This window comes from Centruroides sculpturatus, unplaced genomic scaffold (genome assembly GCF_000671375.1).
Source record: "Centruroides sculpturatus isolate CEXI.00-Female unplaced genomic scaffold, Cexi_2.0 scaffold299, whole genome shotgun sequence".
Classification (NCBI taxonomy): Eukaryota; Metazoa; Arthropoda; class Arachnida; order Scorpiones; family Buthidae; genus Centruroides; species Centruroides sculpturatus.
Genome location: NW_019384485.1, coordinates 591,080 through 615,288, shown reverse-complemented (window position 1 = coordinate 615,288; position 24,209 = coordinate 591,080). Strand labels below are relative to the sequence as shown.

General features: G+C 33.8%; 2 protein-coding genes across 3 annotated transcripts; both read right to left on the bottom strand.

The window, feature by feature from the left end:
• Positions 1-249: 249 nt before the first annotated feature.
• Positions 250-3,968, bottom strand: LOC111621564. The gene has a single exon (XM_023363745.1). It carries the CDS (start codon positions 2,637-2,639, stop codon positions 1,827-1,829), a length of 813 nt encoding a protein of 270 aa, XP_023219513.1. The 5' UTR covers positions 2,640-3,968; the 3' UTR covers positions 250-1,826.
• An 18,251-nt stretch (positions 3,969-22,219) lies between these two features.
• On the bottom strand, positions 22,220-23,537 carry LOC111621547. Of its 2 annotated transcripts, XM_023363713.1 has the most exons (5): positions 23,480-23,537; positions 23,293-23,409; positions 23,014-23,174; positions 22,579-22,927; positions 22,220-22,494 (listed from the first exon to the last, which is right to left on the bottom strand). In XM_023363713.1, the coding sequence occupies exons 1-5, from the start codon at positions 23,489-23,491 to the stop codon at positions 22,324-22,326; spliced, it is 810 nt and encodes a 269-aa protein (XP_023219481.1). In that variant the 5' UTR covers positions 23,492-23,537; the 3' UTR covers positions 22,220-22,323. The 2 variants fall into 2 exon arrangements, with proteins under 2 accessions (XP_023219481.1, XP_023219480.1); XM_023363712.1 differs by lacking the exon at positions 23,480-23,537 and having other exon boundaries at positions 23,293-23,428.
• Positions 23,538-24,209: the final 672 nt, after the last annotated feature.

Below are 24,209 nucleotides of genomic sequence, written 5' to 3'. Positions count from 1 at the left end.
TTATTCAGATTCAATTTCAAACCATTTTCATCTAAATAAACTGCCAATTTATCAATCAATCTTTGAAGTCCAACCACAGAATCAGATAAAATTACAATATCATCTGCGTAAGCCAATATTTTAATCTGAAAACCACTTATTTCTATACCATCCTCAGAAGAATTAATAATGCCAAAGAGATTGTTCAAAAAAATACTAAACAAAATTGAGCTCAAAATACAGCCCTGCTAACACCAGTCTTAGAGAACATTAACGGCGAACAGTTACCTCCAACTCTTACCATAAGCGAGGAGTTTTCATACAAAGCAACGAGTAAAGACACAAATTTATAACTAAAACCATAACGCGACATCTTTAACCACAGCAAATTCCTACAAACTCTATCAAAGGCAGAAGATAAATCAACAAAAAATGCATACACTTTACTACATTTCCGTAAAAAAGTTTTCTGAATAACAGTGTACAAAACAAAAATATTATCCAGTGTAGAATAACTAGCTCGAAATCCTGCCTGATTTTCATGCAATATATTTTTAACTTTTAACCATCGAGTCAGTCTTTTATACAAAATAGTACAAAACAATTTAGAAACACATGATGATAACCAGATGCCTCTATAATTACCAGGAACATCCTTCCTACCATTCTTAAAAATCGGAATTAAAATACTTGTCTTCCAAGACTCCGGTATTATCCCAGTATCAAAAATCTTTGAGAAAAGACTCAAAAGATTTGGTCTCAATGTCTCAAAATTCCAGAATTCCATTGGGATCCGGTCAAAACCTGGGGCTTTATTTGGCTTATACCTCCTCAGAGCGAAGTTAAGCTCACTTATAGAAAATTCATGGTCTAAAAGTTCATCATGCCAATTCCTACAATAATTAAAAATCGATATATCCGCAAAATAAGGGTCCAAGGAACCAAATAAATTGAAAAAGTGATGAAACCAATCATCAATAGGAATAAAGCTGAAATTACAAGACTTGGCACGCTTAATAGTTCCAAAAAATAGTTCCAAAAAAGTCTGTTATCTTTCCTAAAACGATTCTGAATTTTACCAGCAAATAATTTTTTTTTCGCGATGCACCACCGCTTCGCCAAACTTCGTAACATAACAAAACGTAATCGATCATTAGAATCATTACTCTTCCTAAAAAATCTCCAGGCTCTATTCCTAGCACTAATTAACATCCTACAGTCCGAATCGAACCATGAAAAAGAATTCTTATGTCTCCTGATATTAAATCCACACTTACAGGCCAAACTGAAAAGGCAATTACTTAAGTCTTCTATTAAATCAAACTTATTCGTGGTACATATTTCCTCCATAGCCAACCTTAATTCCTCCTTTCTAGATTCGTCCCAAAACAATCTATTAGTCTTCTGCCTCTTTTTTAAAGAGACCGATCTCTCATTGCCACATGCCAGTCGTAAAATCAAAGGGTTAAAGTATCAAAAATAGACTGCCAGTCATTTTCCCTAAAATAAACAAAACATACCAAAATATTACCAAGTTCGGCACCAAATTTGACAAGTATTAGAAAAGAATCTTGATAAACAACAACACAGGGAAAAGAAGATCTTATTGCTAATAACCAGCCTGCACAGTAACGACCTTTTGCATGTAACTTAAAAGCCTTTCCAAAATGGAGATTGTAACCTTGCAAACGATCAGTTAAGTCCGAATTTCTATTATTAGAACCATACCAGGTTTCAGAAAGAAATACAATATCATACTGCAATAAATACTTCCAAAAAAACTCAGTTTTATTAAATAAACCAGCACAATTCCAAATCAGGAATGATGTACCCCTATCCGGTAGTTGCTAGGATGAAACAGGCTTAACCTGGTCACAATCAACATCGTAAAAGTACTTCGTTCCATCAATAATAATTTTATCATAAACTATTTTTACCATTCGCGCTCCAGAAAGTTTTGATTGTCTACCGAAATCCCGAAGCTTAAATCTAATGTTTTTCACTCTAGGAGAGAAGTCATCATTTACATAGACACCATCCGGTTTTAACTCCAGAACTCGTTTCTTAAAGTACATTTTTTCATAATAATCAACAAAAGTACAAATAATTAATCTAGGGGAATTGGCTTTTTTCTTTCCCACTCTCATTGCCCTACCGATTTTAATATCGGGCATTTGTAAAACACGTGAAGCAAATTCAATTATTTTCTCTTTAGTTTCTAGTGAAGATTCATCCCGAACCTCCTCCAAACCAGAAATGACAACATTATTTATTCGTCGTTGGTTATCCAAAAAATCAAGTTCGCGAGTAATATCATTAAACTTTTTCGTAACATTACTTTGATCACTTAAACCACAGTTTTTATCAGCCAATTTTTCTAATGTTTCTAATCTAATATCTAAATCAGCCAAACCTTCATCCAAATTTTTTAGCCATTCGGATACATAATCTATCCTAGAAATAAGTTGGTCGACCTTAGAATTCATAGAGAGATGTAAACGCAACAGAACACGTATACCCTCTTCGAGGTTAAAATCTTCTCCTTCCAGAAGATATGCAAATTCTTCTTCCTCGCGACTCTTCAAAGATTTCTTTTTACTACTGGTCTCTGCTTCCCTGAAGCTCGGTGAATACGACTTTCTTTTCGGATTAACTGCCATAATAGTAAAGACTTACCTATGAAAAAGAAATAAGTTAATAACGAAGATACAGCACTGACAGATGCTCCCCTAAATATCACATAACATATTTAAATGCTGACAATATTGAGGGAAATAACTAGTAAATCCCATAAAAATCTAAGGAAAATACTGTCTCTCTTTTATCTGAAATTTTTTCTTCTATTTCTGATGTTTTTGATCTATCTGAGTCTGATTGAACTTGGTTAGATGCGGTTTCTTTTTCACTTTCTTCTACAGCAGGCATGTCAAACACGCGGGCCGCATGCGGCCCACCAATACATAGGTTTGCGGCCCGCCGAGACTTTTTAAAATTTTTAAATATCAAGCGACGTTTGAAGTTTGAAAGTTTGAACTTTTTGGTTGAAGCTGGCGTCGCGTGTGGTTGCGTGATCGCTTGGGACGCTGCGCGCTGGAGCGAGGCGTCAAATGAAAAACGGCGGCCGAAGCCGAATGGAGATAAAAACGCAAGACGATCAGAAACATGATAGAATGCGGAGCGATCTAATCCGACACACGACACGTTTGTGTGGCCGTCAGCCATACTGATATTTGTATATTTGTACATATTTTATTATAACAGCTACAAACGAAAACTCATCGGATTATTTACCGACTACGCACGCCATAGCGTAACCTTGTTTTCATCGCGGAGTAGCACGTTTTAGGCTGAGACTTACAAATCGTATCACGTCACCTCGCTGACGTGTTTCCGTCAACCGCTATATCCGCGGAAAAACCCAAGCACACGCTGTCGCCGATATCTGCAAGTCTCGATGCACAATTGACTTGCCGCTTTCATGTATTTATACTGATATACTAAAACATTATTTTAACGGATTCTTTTATCTATTTAAATGCTGACGGGCATGTATCTCACGTGGCGTCGGAACGAGTTATTACCAAGCAATTTTAAATATTATAAATAATAATTACTTCTACGATCCTTTGGCTAATCACCAATATTGTCAGAAATTCACATACGTGATACGACGGAGAATACGTGGCAGTGTGACCCGGAAAAATAGTCGCGAACGTTTTATAATGTATGTAATACCACGTGATTTAGTAACGGTAGTGACCTTGATCTCGTTTCACCCGCGATTGTAGGTAACTTCCGGGTTGTTAGTTATGGTTTCGTTTTCTCTGTTCTGTGGGATGTAATAACGTTTATATATTTATTTTTATAAACCTAATTATATCTTGAAACTGTAGAAGTGATACAGTCAAAATTTAAGAATTTATGACATTATATTGGTTTCTATGACTTGTGAATGTCCCTAGATGGCACTGTCCATTGCAAATTTAAATTGTGGGAAAACACGTGGTTGTTATGTGTTGTCATACTGGCTTGGTATTGTTTTTGACGTCGTGGCTGTGCTTAGGTATTTTGTCAGCTGCACTGTAGTGTATGAATTATGTATTGTTTCTATTGTAATTACTCAATAATCTCAGGGCATTGAAAACATGTAATTTTGCATTGCACATCCATAATTAATCTTATTTGAACTAATTGTACAGGACATTCAAATAATCAAGAACAGAAAATTTTGAATGTTACTTTAATTTGTACATTAGTTATTTATTACATGAATTGACTTAAAATGATTAACTGATGATTTATCTGAATCTTAATAAAGTGTATAAAATATTTTTGTTTAGTTTAAGTGTCTAAATTGTAATACATTTAGCTATTGAGTGTAGTGTTATGTGTTTGGTTTCAGTTTGGGTTTCAATCCTACCTCCTTTCTTGTGTTTGGTATTTGTCAAATGTGAGAAGATCAAGAAGGACGGATTCTAAGAGAAAAGGTGATAGAGGTAAGGAATAAGATTCTATTTGTGAGTAAAACTGAGAGTAGTATTCTGAGGATTAAGAACTGATCCTCTCTCCATCCTCTTTTCCTCATTTGTCTTACTTTTCTCTTCTCTCTTGCCCTTGCAATTTTTGAGGATACAGGGGATCAACAATCCTAGAATAATTTCTCGGTCTTCAGGTCTTGAATTTCACACAATGCTTCGGATGATTTTGGAGATCAGGAAAATCAACAATCCTCCGAGTCTCACCACATTACTCGAATTAAAAACCCTACTCTAAATAAATACATTATGTCAGCCGATCTCATTAAATCATTTAAATGTACTAATATTTTGTGTAATAATTAAGAATTGGGATTGGTAAATAATAAAAACAAATTAAGAGCAGTTATTGATAATTATATTCCATTTATCATTTTTTAAATTAAATAATTGCTATGTAAAAAAATTTATAATAATTATAAGTATGATTGAGATACATCATATTTAAACATGCTTAATATATTATTTGTCATAAATACACATAATTTACATTTAATGTTGTTTTTGTCTGATAAAGATTGAACTTGGGATTTAATGACTTCTCTTTTATGCTATATTTTTTATTAGGTATATTTTTTTTGATATAATAACTGTATAATTATAGATTTTGTCTTTTAGTATTAATGGACAGAGTTATAAGTAAAGTATTCTTAATACTTTGAATTAAAATATAAAACAGGCCAAAAGTCAGGTAATGAGAATTATCATCAAAGTTTTTCAAAACAGTTACAATATTGTTTTGTATATTATAACATGAAAGACTTGTTTTGAGCAATAACAAAATATTTGTGTAAGTTAACAATACCTTTACAGTAGTTAACTTACTTTTGGACCACCCCTTTCTGACAAAAGACATATGTTTTTAAAATTTTTATGATTTAACATTCTATTCACCTCAACACTCAATTTGCTACTAAAATTTGTAAAGCAGAGTAAAGTTTAGTATATGTAATGTAGCAGATTTTGTTGTTATTCTTAATAACAGTGAATGGTGATTAGCTACCTGGCAGTGTTTAAGCTAACAAAAATGAGTTAATTTCTTACTAATTCAATTCAATTATTTTATTATATTATTGTCAACTAAGGACTTATTATATTAATAGGAGGTGTGCTGATTTTTGCAAAGGAGGAATTCTTATTCAGAAAAATAAAAAATTATTGTTCTGTATAAGAATTCTTCTTTTGCAAAAATGGCACACCTCCTATTAATATGATAAGTCCTTAGTTGACAATAATATAATAAAATAGTATAATATAAGGACATAAAGGCAATTAAATCAATTCAAGTTTGTTTGTACTAGAAGTGTTATGAGTTACTATTCTAGCTAATTAAGTTATAAAATATAATTAAATACACAGAGTTATGTGTATTTAATTATATGTAGAGATTATGTACTGATATGGAAAAAATCTAATATCCCATTGTACTATTTATGACATAGCTCTTTTTACTATCATTGAAGTTATATTAAATAAAGTATGCACCAATTAACAATATTATTATTAACCAAAAATTTTGTATATATAGATGTACTATAATTATGACTTTTTTTTTTAAAAGTAATATAATTGTAAAAGATCATCTGACCTAAAAAGTTATCTACTTTAAAACTGAAGAGAGAGAGAACTGTCTGAAATGCCTATTTAATAAAATAGAACGGATAAAAAAAACTGTCTTGGTTCAATTGAAAACATCCTCCAAAAGGTGTGATAAGTCTTCAGAATAGAAGCAAATATTCAAGCTTGATAAGGTTAAATATCAATCTATCTTTTACCCTCTAATTTTAGCAAATGAAGTGTTTAAAAATTTTTTGACTCTTGTTCATTGCTTAACTTGTCGAGTATAAAAAGAGTCAATAAACTTTAAACATTTTTAAAGTGCTCATTGGAAAATCCTTTTTTAATAGGAAAACATATTTGTAAACTCCTCAAGAGCACTTCTGGATGATGGACTATAAGTTGGTGTTACTCAATAAAATCTGTTAAAAATGCAATTCTTTCACTGTCAGAAATTCATTGGATTCTTACATTAGTCTATAACAGCAAACCTCACATAAGAAGGAACACCACAGACAAAATGTCAACAACACTATTTTAGCTAACTGATGCCTTTCTTAGTTTCTGAGCATTGAGGAATATGTTTTACAACATAAGCTAGTTTAAGCAATTCAGATAATTGTTTAGTATATCACTGTGTAATACTCTTGTATACAGGTATACCTCGCCTTATGTCGGTAATTGGTTCCAGGAAAACGACTTAAGTCGAAAAACAACGTAAGTCGAATTTACTTGTCTCCGAATCTACTTGTCACTAGGCTAAACCATAAATTACTATTCCCAGTTCTGTATTTTATTTATTAATGCATTTTTAATAATATATGGTTAATAAGAATCTATTTTAAGCTTACAAACAAATAAATTTTAGTTTTTAATAGAGTACAGAAAAAAGTAATCTAAATTTACGAATGCATGTACTGTACTGTAAATACAGTACATACTTGTAAATGTATATATTTTAATATGATTTTATGTGCTTTAAACGCTTTTCTAGTGATATTACGACTTCAATATTTGTGGTGGACGGACGTAAAGTCGAATAAAATGACTTAAACTTGATTTTTATTTTTCCGTATACTTTTTTGACAAACGACGTATAATCGGGAACGAAGTAACTCGAAACGACATAAGTCGAGGTATACCTGTATTGGAGTTGAAGTAGCCCTGCAATTAAAGATATGTTGTTTGCTTTATTAAGTTAACAAAAGAACTTTGGCACTCTTCTAAGTAAAATGAAAAGAAACACTAGTAAAAAGTATAATAAGTTCTAGTTTACTGTGCATAGAATTGTAAACACTATTAAACTTTTAAAAAATATTTTCCTAATTAAAATTTATTGTTTTTATTTAGATAGTGTCATGTGTTTTATTTCTATATTACTAATGAATTTGCAGTCACATAAGGTGGGAATTTTATTGAGTTTGCATTAAAATCTTATTATTTGTTCAACTCTGCTCCCTCAAGATTAAATCATAAGTGCTATAGTGGTTATGACCATCCACAGTGGATAGAAACTGAAGGTATGCTGTCAGAACATGCAGGGTATTAATACATGCCCCAAAATTTTATTAAATATATATTTTTATTGAAGTTTTGTAGCAGAAATGCAAATGTATCACAATTTCTCTGCTAATACGCATGCATTTTGATCTCTCTTGCACCATACCTAGTGCAAGGCATAAAGTTTTTAGATTATTATAACTCTTGCCAATGAGAGTAGGATTAGGCACTGTCTTTATCTCCCATAAAGTTCATATACATATTCACACCCAACAAATTAGTCCTGAATGTAGACCAGTAAAATTTCTGATCAAATTGTTATATGCTCTTGCATTATGAGTAGCATGAGAGTTTTTAACTTATTTAAAGGTTATATTTAGTTACTCGTGTTATATGCCTTTCTATTTCTATTATTCAGAGCTTTGGGAGTTTGCTCAACAACTCTTTCAATGCTTCCTTGTTTACTATTTGATTTATAATTCTGTATAACAATTTAATAAGGGTCATGGCACCAATATGTATTTACATTCAGATCTATCCTTAAGAAATATGACTTCTGATTGGGACTATTGGAAGATAAACAATAATTATATATATTTTTCGATTCACTCTATGTAATATGTTTACAAATAACTGTATCTTGTCAATCTTTATATTTTTTTTAATGGACTTGTAATTTTTATCATTATTAAGTGTAGAAAGTCCAGTACTAGCAAATAGGTAGTCTCAATAAAGTTTTCAAAAGACCTTTTGTTTCTTTGTAGAGATATTTCAGTTAGAATTCCAAAATTTGTCTGCTTTCATTGCCTGATAATGTTATAAAATTAAGTTTTGGAATGGAGTAATGAGATAAGACAATGCAAACATGTGGATAATCTGTCATAGGTGAGATGCCTTTCGAATTGACTTTTAATGGGAATTGGTCTGCACTGTATTTATGTATCAGATACACAAAGAAAATTCTGAAAACATCACATAATTGGCAAATTAGTCAGGCACAAACCTACTACCAATTGCCAACATTCAGTGGCCTTCTTCGTTCAGCTTGTAGAGGCAAAATTTAAGTTTAGAACAATGTTATTAAGTAGATATCAAGTTACAGCATTTTTAAACTCTTCTCATTAGGAAGTGAGCTTCAGAGGAAAATATGCATGATTCTTATAATTAGCCTTGCATAATTTTTAGCAAATTGGATAAAATATTTGATAGGAAACTTTCTGTCTATAACTTTACTATTTCTTCTGATATATCAATTCTAATATGAAAATATTTTTGTAATTTTTATTACTTTAATCTTTCATAATTCTCTATTAAATAAGAAAAGAAATTTGTGTAAATGCTCTGTAGAATTATTCGGAAATAGGATTTACATTAGCCATTATTATTTCTTAGATATGAAAAATTTTTTAACTGTTCTTTGTTGAAAGAAACTATTAAATAATTTGCATTTAGTGTATAAATGAGTATTCATTGAAGAATTTATTTAATGCTATTAATTAATTTCAGTATTCACTACATTAATTGAATAACTTGTAATTAGGAAATATATTTAATAGGAAAAGAATTTGTTTGAAAAAAGTGTTTTCACTTAAAAATAATTAGAAATAACTTAACAATTAATCATAAACACTGTAAAAAACTACGTGAGGATGAAATGTAATGCTATAAAATCTAATTTTTTAAATATATTTACTAAAAGAGTGAAAAAATTATTAAATATTGATACAACATATACTTAAAATTTACAAAAATAGAAGAAATTTTAGAAGTGTTTTCAGTTTCATCACTTTTCACCCCTCAGAAACATAGCGAAGTCTTACCATAGAGTTAAACCTTTATTTTGAGATTTTCATCTGCCTCAATATAAAAATCTTGTTTAAAAACTTTTCTACTGAACTTATTCTATAAATATAAACTTCAGGGAAAGTAGAATATTCCAAAACTAAATCAATCAAGGATACCTTAAGCTTGAATGGAATATAATCTTTCAATCTGTTTATGCTTTTGTTTCTGATGATGATACAGCTGTTTCTTGATAGTCCGACGTTTTGTAATCCGACATGCTCAGTAGTCCGACGAACCTCCCGTCAAGGTACCTGTCCCCGTTATGTGTCTGCTTGCACAGAAGCATGTCGCAATGTGAATCTCCCCACCCAATTCTTACACGATGACACACATTTTGTTTGTTTTCCGTGAGCAGTTCTGTTCGAACAGTTGGAGTAGGGAATATTGTAGGCTACTGCTAGCAAAACAATGCCAAATATGTAATTACTGTACTTTTGGTAATCCGACATCCCTTTGGTCCCATACCTGTCAGATTATCAAGGGACAGCTGTAATGTATTTGACATGAGGGTTTGATATATTACTTCAAATTCATATTAGTATTCCACTCTCAAAAAGAAAACTGAAATGTGTAAATTTTACATGATGAAAACAAGATGTTAGAAGAATGAAAGAAATAGTAAAAGGAATATGTAGCTTAAGCAAAGAAATTAAGATTTTTTGGGAACTATTCTGCACAAAGTATTTATGTATTAGACACACAAAGATAACCCAGAAAACTCTATATAATGTCAAATTGGTCAGATGCAAACTCACAACCAAATGGAAATTTATAGCTATTATAACTTACAAATTTTATAGCTATGGCAGACCTGGTTGACTTAAGGTATATGGATTGAAAGGCTGTCTATTCAGTCTGCTACAGATTACATTTATCCATCTAATTAATTATTATTTTTAATATATAATGTTTAGACATTAATGTATAGTGAATTAATCTATAAATGGATGAATACATAATCAATTGCATGGATAATAAAAATGTTTATTAATCATCAAATCAGTACCTTTATTGTTTTATGAAAAACTGTAAAAATTGGATATAATTACAAATATTAACTTCAAAAAATTATAAAATCCAATAAAAAGGAGTGTATTAACTGGATTTCGTATTTCTTTAATTTATTTATAATATCCTTTTTTCTAAATAACTACAATGAAATTTTATTTCATCTTGTATAATATTATATTTTATATATACATATATATTGTAATATTGCCAAATTATATTAAAAATAATTGAAATAATCGCAAAATATATATAATATCGTAATAAAAAATATGATAATGCTATCTTCATATGCCCGACATTGCTTACGCTTTTGAGTAGGTGGGGGATTGGTGAAATTTGTTTGGACAATTTGATAAAAATAATGGTCTTAGTAACTAAAATGTACATGTAGTTAACTGAGTATTTACAATAATGAAAATGCAAAACACAAAACATTGCTCAGGCTAATGGCTTTAATAGGTGTTTGAGGATTGGTTCTCTCAGTATTTTTCTAGGTTTTCAAAGAATATTCATGCCAAATTTAGTGCAGATATGTTGAACTGTATATCCTTTTGAGGGGGTGGGGGATTGGTATAAATCCTTTGCCTATATGGATTGGGAAAGGGCCATATAAAGCTTACCATGACTGAAAGTCAGCTGTGGTAAATAAATGTAAACTTTACTGTGTGTCTATTTTTGGCATTTGTTTATTGTCATGGCAAATGATAGGTTGATAGGAAATTGAAGTCATTTAATTGTAAAAGGAAAAGTGCTATTACTTGAAGTTAATGGTACTGAAGGAAGCCCGTGAATGGTTCACTCACTGGGATCGTGAATTTAATTGTTTTTAACAATCCATGAAACCTTTTTTTACACGTGTTATGTCCATAACAAACTCCACAAACGCTTTCGACCTCCACTGAGGTCTGCTTCAGCTTGTAAAAAAAGGTTTCGTGGATTGTTATTACTCAATGCAGTGTTAAGTTGTTGGAAGCTGTTTTGTTTTAATTGTTTTTTTTTAAACATAACACATAGAATTATTTTCTTCCATTAACCAATTTTTTTTATTGTTGAGTTTTTGATGTGCATGACTACAGCTTCAATATTTAATGTTGATTTATGTGGTGGAACTCCAACAACCTCTTAATTCCACCCACACCTTAACTTATTATGTTTTTTAGATAAAGGGTTCAATTCCATTCATCCTATCTTTACCTTGAATATTAATTAATTCATTTTGGCATGAATACCCTTCAAGACCCTATAAAAAATATTGTGAGGGTTTCACCCCAAGCTACCCTTACATTACTTTCTTTCTTAACTTAAACAGAGCAATTTTTTTGTAAAGTCAGGTTAATAAATGTATGTATTAGTTATTAAGACCATTGTTTTTATCACACTCTCCCAACATAACCTCACCAATCCCCCACTCCCTCAAAAGCCCAAGTAATATTACACAACTATGCATATGAAGCTAAAACTTATTCTACACACATGAACCTTCAGTTGCTTTCTTTCTATTTCCTAAATTGCAAGTTTATGCAAGGTTTGTTTGTTCCTTTAGACTTACTATCCCATCTTTCCTACCTGTCATGCCTGAACCATTGCATCTTTCCCTAATTTTTCTTAAGTGGCATCATCTGCAGGGTAAGAGCTTTAATTTGATATTTAACTGTACTTTTAGTTCCAGCCGTTTACTCGGACTAAATTGGACAAACTGAAACCCTCTTTCAATTAATGTATAGATAATTATATTATTGTATTTTATATTATAATATTATGTATGTTTTTACTGATATGTTATAATGTAATATATAAGAAAATTGACATTTACAGTACTATACTTTAAAATATGTAGAGCTTTAGTAATAATAATCATAATTTAAATAATCGTTAGTTAATGGGAGAGACCAGGGCTAGTTGTCACAGTTTTTAGTCATTTCTAGTTTTAGGGTCTATAATATCAATTTATTTAGGTTTAAATGAAAATGTATACACCTACATATCTATTGATTTGGTTTATGATAAATATATGTACAGGTACATTCAATAAGTTCTTGTCATAGTTATTAATTATTTTAGAAATTGTGTTATTCTGTGACAACATATCTTGTCTAGGAGTATGTTGTCACAGGGTATATGTAATCTAAGTTCTCACATTTTACGAGTTTATTTTGGTTATGTTAAATTATGCATAATATGACATTTACTTGTGCCAATTCTGTAATGAAAATAAATTAGTATTATTTATTCTGAGAAAGACAAGTATCTTTATCTTCTGATGAGTCAGTCTTACTGACAAGTTGCCCCGTTTGATGTGTGACAATTTGCCCCAAATGAACTTCCTTACTAAATTGGTTCATAGTTTCTAATTTCAAACTAGAAAATTTGATTGCTGATAATGTACAGTACATATACATTAAGGATCTATTTAATAGGAAATACAGTTGTTACTCACCTTTTTCTATCAATAATTGAAAGTTTTCAAATGGAACAAGGCACGATACATTAAAATATATGCGACTTGCTGTAAAACTTTTAACTGCTAATTAATGGAAAACAATGCAACAGATATTATTCTAATTTTGTAACGACGTAGTCGAGCGGTAAATGAACCTACTCCTAGATGACATGACCATTCAGTTTTAATTATATAGGTAATATTTACACTGTGACAACTAGCCCCAATCTCCCCTATACGTACATATAAACTATAGTGAAAACAATTATTCATAGTATATTATATTATGTAACTTTTCATTTCAGTTATCAGCAACTTCATATAATACTAGTTTCAACAAATAGAATGCACTCTCTCTAACGTGTTTATTATATCAAGCAACTAAAGTGATGACAAAGTGCTAAACCAAAACTAGATACAAAGTAAACACAATGTTTCTGTCTTTTGCCATCTATAATTTAAAGCAAAGTAATATGCAAGTCTGAACAGCAAAAGAAATAGTTCATTATAACATGTATGGCTCAGTGTCATATTAAAAAGTTTCTCTACACAGCTCTGATATCATTGAATCTCTGCAGAAGGACACCCCCTGCAGAGAGATTCAATGATATCAGAGAGTCTGTTAATGCTATGGTGCAAGTCTCTCAACTGTTCTCAAGTGAATTTGGCATTTGTGTACGTACAAATTTTCTAAAGTGTACAGGCAAAGTATTGGATCCTCCACAATTGAAGAGAGACCATCAGACATTTTAACTTAAGCTGGAATTGGTAAGTAAGAAGTTTCACACAGGAGTGACACTTGAGAAATAGATATGTTAAAGAGATTAGCCAATATGCTAATAGAAATTGGGAGAAATATAGTGGTAAACTTTGCAGGTCCATTGGTAGTGAGAGGTTTTACATGTCCGTGATGGAAACGCATGAGATATAATTAATCAAGCTAAAGAAATAGAACCAGAATTGGAATTAGTAATAATAGTTTTTGTTACCAGCAGAAGATACCTATTCCGAAGTTAAAACAGTTGCTGATATAGAACTGGGACTTGACACAATGTGTAAGAGATGTAAATGCCACAGGGAGAAAGTTAATAAGTAGACTGTATCAAAAAATGGTTTATAAAATATAAAATAGAAGGTATTTTGTGTAATTGTTGTTAAAAATTTACCAATATATTTACACAAGGATTGACACTAATTCAGTAAGCTGATTAGACCATGTTATTCTGGTTTTGTTTATTTTTATAAATGTATTTAGGACTGTTTATGTTTAACAAACTTAATACTAAAAATTTGTAATAAGGGCTTGTTTAAGTATTACATAGTTACTTTTTATATGTTGTAACTGTGTAAAAGTGCAACTTTAAAATAACTGTTTATGTAAATAATTATAAGAAAATAAATACTTAGGTACACACTCCAATGTATAGTGTTTCCATTCAAATATCATGGGTTTATAATTGAATATGTGGAAAATGTTTTTATACTGGTGTTAAATTTCATGAAAATTTTTGTATTAAAAGAAAAATTAAAGTTGAAATATTTTGTGAATAGCATAAGACTTTTATTTATTCCATTATCCTGAAACCCTGGCTATAGAGAGGTTTCAAGATTGCATGTCACATGATAAAATACACATTGCTGCATGCACTCCTCCATGTTTATGGTCTCATCACACAATGAGGAAGGTTTTCCTTTGGAATGAAAAAAACTTTTCAGTAACATCTTAGAAGGGGAGGGCACGACTTGGAAAATTCACTTCGGGATGAGACCTGGTACTTTTTTAGGGTGTTCAACCTTCAAAACAAGAAAGCGCAATGGCCAGCCAATTAGTATCTGTTCCATGCCCTTGTTTGTCATTATTAGTATATACGTGGCACCATTTCCATTCTTCAGCTAGGCTGGTTGACTTATCACGAAGAAGACCCTCCCATAATGAGCACTCTTCTGACCGATCATATAGTGTGATGTGACCGGCATTAACAAATAAGCTGAGGGATCCAGGCAACTCAGACACCTTGAAGAGTAGTCGAGAAAAACTCCACGGTTCTGTGGCCACGTGGCGTTTTTCCCGGTGACGTCACAAATTCAACACCTAAATAGGGGCCAGTTTTCCATAAAAAGCCTCATCAAAGGAGGAATCCCGTTTGACAGGTGTGTTACATTGCCTTATCCCATTAATCCAAGCAACATCCCGAAGTGAATTTCCCAGGTCATGCCTTCCCCTTGTTAATTTAAAGAAATGTTAATGTTGCTCACAAAAATAACCTAACTTAGCTATTTGTAAATAAACAATTGATATTATTTGTTTATATCTTTAAAAACACACACTTTTATTTATGTAAATTAGAATGGAAGGACAATTGGTTCAAAATTAATTTTTAATTCATCACCTGCTAAATGATTATCTTTGCTTAACATTTTAATATTAACTCTACTGTATATTTATTCCAAGCAGACACTAAGAAAACAAATTGAAAGGTGAAAAATAATATTCAAACTAAAATTTTCGATTGAAAACATTAACTTTATTTCGTCAGTATTGAAAGGGGTTTATTTAGCCGGGTTGTAAACACAGGGCTATGATGCAGAGAGCAGACGCATCAGGCGGCACCGTGAGGGGACGGCATAAAAAACATTTAAGGGGCAGAATTTCAAAGACTTGTATCATACTTAGAAAATCTACCGCACGCCCCTGTCTAAACACTATGATACTCATGAAAAAGTTCACTAGTTATCAAGAAATGATTAGATAACTTCATTTATTCCTTACCTGAAATGAAATATTTCTGAGAAACTTGTATTGATATTTACTTTATCCGTATTGAAATTTTTCGCTTAATTCTCTAGAGTCATGCAAATTGCTTTTGTGGTGAAAGCTCCTGAGTTTGGGCTCTTTGATGGCAAACAAGAACAATTTTTATAGGGAATTTTACACTATACAAAGTAAAACTTGCAATTAACACAAGCTAAATGCATGTTTACAGCCAGCTTGTATGCAGAAAAATCGAAATTTCTAAACATTAATTTAAAAGATAAAAGTAATTTATAGGTTTCGGTTTCGGTTTGGTCTATTTAGTTTCGGTATATATATATATATGAGTGTGTACACACAGCGCGAGAAATATAGATGAATGTGTCTGTGTAGACGTGAAATATACGATAAACTTCGAAAATGGATCCTAAGAGAGAGGACAGCGGTCAAGCAGGTCGACGTCAAGGTAAATAATAATAATTACAGTGGAACCCCGGTTAACGAACGTCCTGGTTAACGACCAAATCGGTTAACGAACTTTTATTTTGCAAAAATTTTGTCTCGGATAACGAACGTAACCGGGATTTTCTGTCAAATTTTAGTTGGTGTTAGGCATGCGCGAGTTAAGAATTGCTTTTCCGAGTGTTTGTGCTATACTTCTTTTTTCAGTTTGTGATTTATATATTTAATCAATATGGCATCCAAGAAAGAAAAATGTCATAGTGGCAATAAAAAACAAAAACACAATATGAACGACAATGCTCTATCGCATTTGAGAAAAATTTTGATTAAAAGAGTAAGACAATCAACTTTAGATCAATTTCTTGTTCCTTACGGAAAGAGTTTGTTTGTTTGTTAAGTAATGGCAACGCAACACTTGGGCAATCTGACTAGGGGGAATGCTTTCTAGGAGGTGTTTTTAAGGGAAACTGGCCCCTATTTAGGCGTTACAGACTGGAGAAAACCCGGAAAACTCCATGTGGCCAGCCCGTCTGAGCGAAGTGCGAACCCACGAACGAACTCCCCGTGTTTAGGGTACGAAGACCGCTTAGCCACTGGTGGGCTTTCTTACCGAAAGAGACTTCGACTCGAAGAATCTTCCGATGAAGTGCTACCTGTTATTTTTTGGAGGGGATTCCCCTTCTAAGCATTAAGGTTCGTATATCTCCACTTTTATTCATACTCCGCATATCACACCAACTACAACAAACGAAGGTATGTACAGTGTATTAAACAAAGTTTACATGTTTGTTACTGTAATGATAGATACTACGTTTTCCTACATTTTCATCAAAGAAAATCTACTGTATATTACAAATAAAATCACAAAAATTTCGGAGACTAGAACGGATTAATTGCATTTGCATTAATTTCTATGGGAAAAATTGCTTCGGTTAACGAACAATTCAGTTAACGAACAAAGTCGCGGAACGGATTAAGTTCGTTAACCGGGGTTCCACTGTATTATCTATTTATAAATGTTAACACAGCATCACCTGTGTATTTATGATATAAAAAAGACGAATCAATTGATCAACTGTAAATGAAGTGATTACAATTCGTCACTTGATAAATGTGATTATAATATTTTATGTAAACGAGACATCATGCAATGCTTCCTTTTTGTATGTTTCCTGTTGTAGTTTTTGTCATTGAACTAGTAGTAAATTCGTATTACATGGTGTCAACGTTGTAATACGAATTTATGGATCGCGAATATGGATCGCGAATACTTACGAAGTACATTATCTATTTTTTTTTCCGTGTTTTGATGAAACAGTTGATTTTAGTACTTTTAAAGATTGTTATGAGACGTAAACCGCTATTTTTTACATAATAATAATAATGGCGGTAAAGTACGGTTAAACTAGTTACGCTTTACTTTTTAGTATGGCGATGAAAAGATGGTAGAGTATGCTTAAGTACATCATGAACTAACATTTATTGAAAATTATTTATCGTATACAACGCGATGACAGTTATATATTAGAAGAAAGTCAATGAAAAAGACTTGTTAATTTTAAGCCAGAAAGAAGATTATCGAAGCATAAATCAGCTACATTCAAGGCAGAATTGGAAGGAAATAACAAAATATATGCATTTATAATTCAGCGATGGCATTTGCGATCTGTGTATAGAAAGCAAATAATGGAACGTATTTGTAGTGTTATAATTCAGAAGTGGTTCAAAGAGACCGTAAATTTTAATATCTTGTACAATTACTGCATTGAAAACAATGGTAATAGAAGCAAGCACACGCGAATGAAGAATCAAATGTACGATGGTAATAATGATAAATCAAAAAATTTATATCAGAATAGAAACATGAAGTGTAATGAAGATTCAGAACTTATGCCCATTATCTGTAGCAAACATGACACGAAAGATTATCCCGATTATTCTACAATTTCTTTTGATATATTTATAAACAGATATTTAGTAGAAATTACTAATATACAATTTTGGTATCGCAAAATGAGTCTTTTCGAGAATTTACACCAGCTAAAAGATATAAAAGTCCATCTGTTTGAGTCCGATATGACCGTATTTAAAACACTCACTCGTATCATCAATTATCTAATTGAATTAAAGAAGAGAAAAGTTGAAGGGATAGATATTTTATATTGTTACTTAGTAGAAAAATATATTATCATGGGCATTTGTAAAGTAAAAAGGTGGTACTTATCACATTTATTTAAAAAATCAATTCCTTCATTATCGAAGCTTCAGGATAATCTTCTGACAATAGAAAAATGGTATACTAGTCAAGTTTTCCTGTACTTAATTATCTCTTCTATGACCAGACAACTCTCGATACCATTTACAAATGCGATTAATTTTTTGTTCAGTAATTCTTAAAATCTTATCATATATAAAGTTTCTTACATTGTTTATTTTTGTCCAATTCTGTAAAATACACACAACTTTACATTCTACTAAAAATTTGAAATATTTTCTTATTTTGTAGTCTCTTCTTTCTACAATTGGAAATTGTTTCATAGAAATTACTATTATTGAAATTCTTATACATTGGACGAATATCGTATTGAGTTTATGAGAGCGATTAGCATATATTATAATAGGAGTTTGGTTGGGCATATATAAAGATGGGTATGAGAGACGCTTCGAAAATTTGAATTTATACCACATTTCTATTTGCCGTGATGCTTCTTTCTTAGCTATTAAAACAAACGTTTTAGCTATACAAAGCTGGTGGAGAATGATAATTAGAAGGCACGAAACAGTAAAAACATTACAACTATTGATACCCCAAAATAGAGATGATTGTACATACGAAATCGATGAGGATTTTCGTAAATTAAACTCATACATGCTGCAACTGAAAAAAAGTCTAATCGTATTATACGAATTTCAAAGCTGTATTCCATTTTCTATGAATTGTTGTGAAGATTTTAAACGGACAAAAAATGAAGATTTCTCACAATTTCAATGCAGTTTGATACAGATGCAAAAATTCTTGTTATCATTATGTAAAAGTTCTGAAAACAACAAGAATCCTTTCCAAATATTGGACCATTCTGTGAAGAATATCAAATAATGTAAAATCCATACAAAAGTTTATTTTTGCATAATTTATCAAAATTTTTGAAAATTCTTTTACATTTGTAATAGAGTTATAAGCAATAAACAAAATTTTCAATTTATTCTGTAAAATTTGTTCTATTTCTGACGATAAAATTATAAATTGATTATGTATTGGCTGAATTTTATTCCTTCAGGCTTACTGAAACCTGAAAAATCTGATTTAGCACCCCATTTTAACGATCTAAGATGAGTTTGCAAACGTATCTGTGCCTCAGTCAGAAATAAAGTACTGATTGTACAATTGTACCAATTGCTATTAACGAACAAAATCCAGTTTCGGATTTTAACGATTTTCATTCTTTGCCAACAGAAATCTCTCCCTCAATATAATAATTTTACATTAATTACAATAATAAAACGCTAGAATCTATTTTAATTTACACACTATCCATAGTGTGACGTTGTTTATTAACACGATTACAACAAATTAGAGAATACATTATTTGCTACGTCTGTGGTTTTACCTGAACACTTTTTCTAAAGAAAATTCTATGTAAAGTTTTCAACACTCAGTACTTGTTTTTAATTTAATAAGTCGGATTACTAATTTTCTATTTATAACAAGTGTATTGTGTAAAGATGTACAGCTGTATTTAATGATTTCAGCTGTGAATTTCTTGTTTTCATATTAATTAAATAGAATTAAAACATAAACTTTCAGTGACTAGATAAAGTAATGGAAATGTATAAAATTGACCCTCCGACTTATTGGGAATCTTCAGCAAATTACCAATCATAAAAAAATTCAGTAGCATTCAACAATATGAATCAAATGAAAATTTACATTATAAACGTGTTATAAAATTAATGTTTATTCAATTATTTATATAAATTTACAATTATAAGAGAATTTCTAATAAATATTATACAAGTGAATTTCCTGAAATTCTTCAATGAAATGATAATGAGGAAAGTGAAGAAATGGATTTCTGTTGACTATTGTCTGTTTGTTCAAAACATTTCTGAAAAAATAAAATAAAATAAATAATTCAAACAGATTAAAAATTAAATAATTTAAATTGTAAAATTACGTAGAAAAGGTAAATTATCTTATCATTTAACGTACTGTGACATGTTTTGTTAGAAAAATAATGTTTGTCATTTTTCAAAATTTAAAGTTTCTTGTTGTTCGTTTATTGTGGTTTAGTGTGGTATCTCTGTAAACTTGTTATTATTAAATTTTTAAATATGTTAGGCGTAAAACTAGAAAATGTCGTGTCTATAATTTGGCTATGGGAAGGCTGCGGATACATCTTAATTAATTAAAAAATCATCTCTGTTAGGTGGCGTTGATCGAAGCACGAGGTGTGCTTACCTTTAATGTAGAGCTTGTTAATTAAACCCTTCTAGTTAGAAATAAAGCTGTTTTGTTGTCAAAGGATTGCAATAATTGTGAATAGCATGAGAAATTAACTCAACAAAGGGTTATGGGCCCAGGAAGAAAATTCCAACGTCGATGCAACCGGATTGAACGATCGACCACGGTAAGCCTAAATTTGCTATCTTAGAAACCGAACCGTTATAACGAATAGAATGGCCGAAATAGGACATGGACAGTTACCGAAGTTTACGGGTAGCAATTTCACAAGCTGGAAGTACCGTATAATGGCCATCCTAGAAAGTAGAGATCTAGGAAATCTGTTAATAGACGACCCACCTACGGATCCCGCCGAAGAGGCGAAATGGAAAAAAACGGACTCCCAGGCTAGAGGCATTTTAACATGTGCGATGGACGACACACAAGTGGCGCTTATCTTAACGTGTAAAACGACAAAACAGATTTGGACCCACTTGAGAGAAAGATATGAAGGGGACTTAAGGAAACAAGCGATAGAGGCCAGAAANTACGAGATATAGCCCTGTAAAGAATCCCATACGTCATTTCCGGCGATCGGGATCGACGAGTCGCGTCGCTCTTTCTACTAAGCCTATCGACCGCTAAGCCTATCGACCTATTCTAACGTTATTGCAGTCTAATTATCGGAGTTAGGTCCTTTTCGCATGACCCCGCGCTCCTCCTCGACCTCGGGAGGGTCTAGGGCCCCTCATTCGCCGACACACTGGGTTTCGCTCGCCCGGTCAGCTACCGTATTAAGCACCGCTAAGCCTATCAACCTATTCTAATGTTACTACAGTCTAATTGTTGCAGAGTTAGGTCCTTTTCGCACGACCCCGCGCTCATCCTTGATCTCGGGGCGTAGGTCCCTCATTCGCCGACACGCTCGGGTTTCAATCGCGGTCGGCTAGTACTACGCGCCGCTTTCGTGGCTTGTCCAAAACACCCGACCTACCTCTCCGGAAGTGACTGTCACTACTTAGGCTAATAGAAAACCGTTTTGAAACCAGATTGTACACTCACCTTCAACAGCGTCTTTTCCTGCTTCTCCTGCCACATCCTTTTGTTACCTGGCGACGCCTAGCCTATTCCCGATGTTGCGTAGGTGAGGACGGGGTGAGGCCGCTGGTCCCCGCCTCGGCACAATTCTAGGACAAATGTAGCAAATTGGGACTTTGACAGAGCTGTAGAGCATATCGATAGGAACAAAAAAGTCAAAGGAACCATGGCCGTACGGGCGACCCTTCACGAGATATAGGCCCCCCAAAAATGACTATGTGGAAAATTTGAGACCCTCAAAAATGGGGTAAAATTCAAAAGTGAAAATTTTCGGAACTAAATCTCGAAACTATGGCATTTTTTGCCGTTTTCTAGAACCTACTAGACACTCCCAAAACGTCCCAAAACACGAGGATCGGCACCTTTCGACCGCCACTTCCGGGGAGCGCCATGGGGATTCGCGCCTCGCTCCCTTTCTCTCTGCTAAGCCTATCGCGTGTCTAACAGGCAGCAAGCCGTATTCTAACCACACTTTTATCGACAAAGACCAAAGAAAAGACCGATTATTACCGCTAATTCGGCAACGCTTTCTCTGCCGCCGCTCTATACCAAGCGCGCTTCTATTTCGCTATCTCTATCACATTCTAACTGCCGATGGAAAGAAAACAGATGCTGCTCACACCTAAACCGCGCACGATTTCATTTCTCTATCTCTATCACATTCTAACTGACGACGGAAAGAAAACAGATCCTCCACTCACCTTCAACAGCGTCTCCTCTTGGGTCTCCCGCGACGTCCTCTCGCTACCTGGCGACGCCTAGCTGGATCCTGATGTTGCGTAGGTGAGGACGGGGTGAGGCCGCTGGTCCCCGCCTCGGCTAGGTCCTGGGGGTCGATGACGAAGGTGGTGGTGGTGGTGGTGCCCGATGTTGTCTGAAAAGTCACATAATCCAGGATTCACATCCGCAAACAAGTATCCTTTGTTCACGCGCACTATACACAAGCTGTAATACTCACTGGGCGGTCGTCATCCCCCTGCCGTTCCTCTTCGTCGCCCTCGTGCACGGGAACATCGAAATACGGCTCGTCGGGCGGCAGATGTTCATCCGCGGGCACACCGATCGTCTGGAGTTGCAGACCCTGGCGACCGGGGCCCGGGTAGACGGCCACGATGTCCCCGATGAACTGCCGGAATTTCGCCGATGTTGTTGGCGACTGGGACAGGAACCGCGTCCTGTACACGTATGTGCAGGCGTAACTTTGCAGACTCCTGTCCGTGCGGAGCGACTTTATGGACTTCTTCAGCCAGCGATTTCTACACTCGATGTTCTGAGTGTGGGCCTCGGGATCATCCGTGTCGACGAATCTGCACAGAAAAAACATAAATGTCGCGTCTCCATCACCCCGTTCATACCTTTCAATTAACACATAGCACACTTTAATCCTTCTCACCTCCCGGGGCCCCGCCAGCTGTGATTGACGATCTTATGTCCCGAGAAGCCCAAAGCCGTACAACCGCGATACTGGGCCGCGCTGTCGGAAACAATGATGGATTTTGGAGCGATGTATCTGAGCATGTGGCTCCACAGAACTCTTCTGCTTTTGTTGTCCACCTGAAATAATACGACAAAATATAACACCATTCCTGTAAAATGTGCAAATGTCTGCCGAACAGGGAACCTTCCTCGATAACAACAAATAAAAAGGAAATAATGTTTTGCTACCACTTACATGCCAGTACATCAGCTCTCTCGTTTCCCGACAGTAGGCACCAAATATAGTAATTTGTGTGCCTACACCTACGCGGCCGCGGTTGTATTTTCGCCTCCTGGTGAAGGTCTCATCGATCTGAAAACGAAATAACATTAATATAGACATAGACTTTTCGGCAAACTCTGAAACGTGCGCCGATCGTCACCTCGACGTGCATTCCTTCACCACCTAACTTGATGTCCTGATTTTGGGAGACGAAAACCTCCGCAACTTCTGGCAGAAGTTGTACCAATCTACTGCTGTCGCGAGGGCCACCTTGCATTCCTCTGCGGCGATGGTGACCGGCTCCTGCTTGACCCACGAATAAATCAGCTTCAGCACCTGTAAAATACAGAGAAAACACATCTTGTACACATCGGTTATCATAAGCGGCACGAGCAAATTACACAAACGCTGAACGTAGCGTGATGGAGACAATACTGTAATTTCCGGTTAGCAGGGCTCCATCAACTGTACCGATACGTTAATCAAAATCGAACTGTTCCTATTCGCATGGCTTAGCCAAACATCACTGTAAACAATTATCAACTATTTACAAAGTAGCGGTTTCCAGTCATTACGTTGACTGCTAACGTTGGTATACAGTGGCTAACGGAGAGAACGCTAACCGAAAAATACTGGACTGGGAAACCACCGCTTTTGTGACAAAGCGGCGGTTTCCCAGCCCCAGTTTCTCGTGATCGACTGCAATATCATACTTCTGTAGCTGAAAGCTTCGCTCGTTCGAAAAATGTATTGTGGGTACAAGACAGGCTACCGGTGCACAGGGCCCTCCGGACGGTGCCGCCTGTCCGTCGTCTAACTGTTCGTTGTTGATTCAGTTTTTCGCAGCGGTAGTAGAATCCGAACCTGTCAGGTGGAGCCGGTACCTTGCG

Coding starts and splice junctions, on each gene's coding strand:
- LOC111621564 (XM_023363745.1), bottom strand. CDS start 2,639: ATGGCAGTTAATCCGAAAAGAAAGTCGTATTCACCGAGCTTCAGGGAA.
- LOC111621547 (XM_023363712.1), bottom strand. CDS start 23,427: ATGTTATTTCGTTTTCAGATCGATGAGACCTTCACCAGGAGGCGAAAA. Junction 23,175..23,292: donor GAGAGCTGATGTACTGGCAT/GTAAGTGGTAGC, acceptor GTATTATTTCAG/GTGGACAACAAAAGCAGAAG. Junction 22,495..22,578: donor AGGGGGATGACGACCGCCCA/GTGAGTATTACA, acceptor GTGACTTTTCAG/ACAACATCGGGCACCACCAC.